A 2,757-nucleotide genomic window follows, 5' to 3' on the forward strand; every position below is an offset into this window, starting at 1 on the left:
CCGAGCCGCCCGCGCGGGCCCTGCGCTGCGCGTGTGTCCGGTGCGCAGAGCGCGAGCGCTCCCGCGCGGCCGAGGCCGGCGTGACCGTGCGGGACGTGGTCGTCGAGGAGAGCGACTGCGACGACGCCGAGGCCGGCGTCGGCGTGAGGCGTGCGAGGGAGTGCCGCGGCGCCCTGCCCTTCGTCCCGCCCGGGTGTGCGGGCGTCGCGGTGTGCGTCGAGCTGCTGGAGGACGTCGACGCCGACGAGGCGGACGGCGTGGGCGAGACAGGCCGCGCGGGCTGCAGGATGGGCTCCGTCGCGGACGGCGGGAGCCCTTTTGGGGTGGCGGAGCGGTTCGCGGCCGCCTCGGCCTCGGCGCGGAGCGCACGGAGGGAGGAGACCATGTACTGGCGGACGCTCGTCAGTAAATCCCTGCAAAAATATACGGGCAATAATGTGCGGCTGCCACGCAGACGGCCCCCACGCGGCGACGCGTCATGCAGACATACACGACAGCATTCACCGGGACCACCTCAGAAATGGCCCGCTACCCAGAACACAGCGGTCGATGTCAGTGGGTCGTCCACGATGTTCATGGGCGAACCGCTGACACGGACACACGGGCTGTACTGTGGATATCCGACCACACTCCACTCATCTCTGGTTCACGGTGCGGCACTCGGGAAACGCGACATACTTTCCGGGTATCAGCGGGGAGCTCATGCTCATAGCGCAAAAAGTCATCCGCATAGTCCCACTCCTCGAGGCGGGGCAGGAGGTGCAGGCAATACAGCTCGAGCACCTTCGCATACCCCGCAGCGTCCTCCGCCACGTCCTCCTGGCCCCTGCGCGCGAGCCAGTCCTCGACCATGCTCCTGCCCACGGCGGTGCAGTCGAGCTTGAGGCTCGCGAGCGCGAGGGTGACAAGGATCTGCGCGGGCAGAAACGCCGCAGACGGCTGTGCGCGGTCGGCGGGCGTGAAGAGCTGCAGCGCGCGCGCGTGGGTCGTGGCGACGAACGGCTCGGGGGAGAGCATCAGGTGTGCGCGGAGCGCAGGCGGGAGTGCGGCGGGATCGGGTGCGGGCGGGGCGGCATACAGGGTCGTCTCGAACGTAATGCGGAGGATCTCCCACTTGCGGCGGGGTGTGGCGAGCGCATCAGGGGTGCCAGGCGGGGCCTGCTCGAGCACCGAGAAGGCAGAGGCGAGCAGGGAGTGGGTGAGGGCGACGTCGCGCTGCAAAAAGGCCTTTGCTGCGCGGGGATAGAGCGAGCGTAGAGTCGAGTTGGCGGACGACGCCGCGGACGGGCTGGGTGCTGCGGGGGACGATGAGGAAGATGCTTTCAGGCTGAGGCTGACCTGGGAGCTCGCAGCGGTGGTGGTGGTGAGGCTAGGCATGGGCGTAGGTTGCTGTGCACATGAGAGTCTGAGGCTGGGACGTGGTCGTTCGGTGGCGGAAGCGGTTAGCCAGCTGCGGCCGACCGTGCGAACAGGCATCCCTCGGTCGAGACTCGGGCTCATTTGCCGGCACGCCGACGGGCAGCTCGTCGAATTCACCTTGAAAACGCGCGTGCGTGACGGTGCGCAAGGTGCGCTCACTTCAAACGACGGGTCGGAACGATGGCCAAAACGTAGCACTTCCGCACACGGTGGTCGCAGAGCATAAATCCACGATAAAGTAGTCGCTCTATAAAGTGCTACAAAGAAAGCCGCAGTTCCATAGTAAAACAAGGACGGCAGGATCCAAAAACATAGTCCTGACTGTTACTGCTGTGCACGCAGAAGTTAGACAAGGCCGAGTAGCACTTTTTATCAGGTGCCAAAACCCATCCTAGAGACCCTTCGCAAAGCAAGAGCCATTCCAAAATCCTGACCGATAGGCAAGTGAGGACGCACGTCTCGGCCGAGCGCCTCACGGACAGCGCGGGCAGCACATGAAAGCGGCAAAGAACTGGCCATCGGACGGGGACGATGGGCTAGAAGGAGCATAAATTTCCGCCGTCGAGAGTGGGCAGACCGCAGAACCCCGCTCACGGGCCCTCGAACGCACAAGGCGCAGCCGTCTTCGCAGCGCACGCCCCACGTATCACGATGCACGAAGACCCGACCGCCAACGTGATTGTAGAGGGAACGTCAGGGAGAAGAAGAGGCAAAGAAGCCGCCTGGATTCACTCACCAGGCCTCATAACTGAATCGGCGCATGATTGTGGTAAACACACGCCTGGAGGCAGACATACCCGACACGGAGCCGCGAGGCATCGCTGGGCAGTGGATGCCCGCTCTCCCATTCGCTCTTCGCAGCTGGATCCGTCCGCCGTCCGCCAACAGCACAGCGCCAGTGCTTGCAAATTGGCTGCGCCCGTCCGAAGCCCCAACGCTGAAACCGCTCAGAGTCTGGCGGCGTCGACGTCGCCTCTGAGAGCGAGGAATTCACCGAGATCGGGGAGCGAGCTGCGCCGCGCTCGCCAAGTAGGGCACCGCCAAAATCATCATCATTATGGCCAGCCTGACAGAATAAAAAGAGCACCGTCCGCGCTGGTACGGTGGTGTCCCATTATGGATCTTGGACGCCCGCGAGCTTGCTTGCACACGGGAACCACAGGACCGCGCTGCGCTGGGACGCAAGAGCCCCCGGCCGCTGGAGGGATGACGGGCGCACGCCTGGGGGTTGGACACGAGGGCAGACACACCGTCGAGGGGGGCGTCGGTGCGAGCTCATGGCCGGCCAGTGGAACTTGGCATGCGCAAGGAGCGGCAGCCACTGGGGGGGGGGGGGGG

At 65.1% G+C, this 2,757-nt stretch overlaps 1 protein-coding gene across 1 annotated transcript; it reads right to left on the reverse strand.

The window, feature by feature from the left end:
* Window positions 1-514: 514 nt before the first annotated feature.
* On the reverse strand, window positions 515-1,377 carry FIBRA_08914 (uncharacterized protein; the record flags this gene model as incomplete). Its single annotated transcript, XM_012330526.1, has 2 exons — window positions 515-610; window positions 679-1,377. The coding sequence occupies 2 exons, from the start codon at window positions 1,375-1,377 to the stop codon at window positions 515-517; spliced, it is 795 nt and encodes a 264-aa protein (XP_012185916.1).
* Window positions 1,378-2,757: the final 1,380 nt, after the last annotated feature.

This window comes from Fibroporia radiculosa, assembly GCF_000313525.1.
Source record: "Fibroporia radiculosa TFFH 294 genomic supercontigs, scaffold4847, whole genome shotgun sequence".
Lineage (NCBI taxonomy): Eukaryota > Fungi > Basidiomycota > Agaricomycetes > Polyporales > Fibroporiaceae > Fibroporia > Fibroporia radiculosa.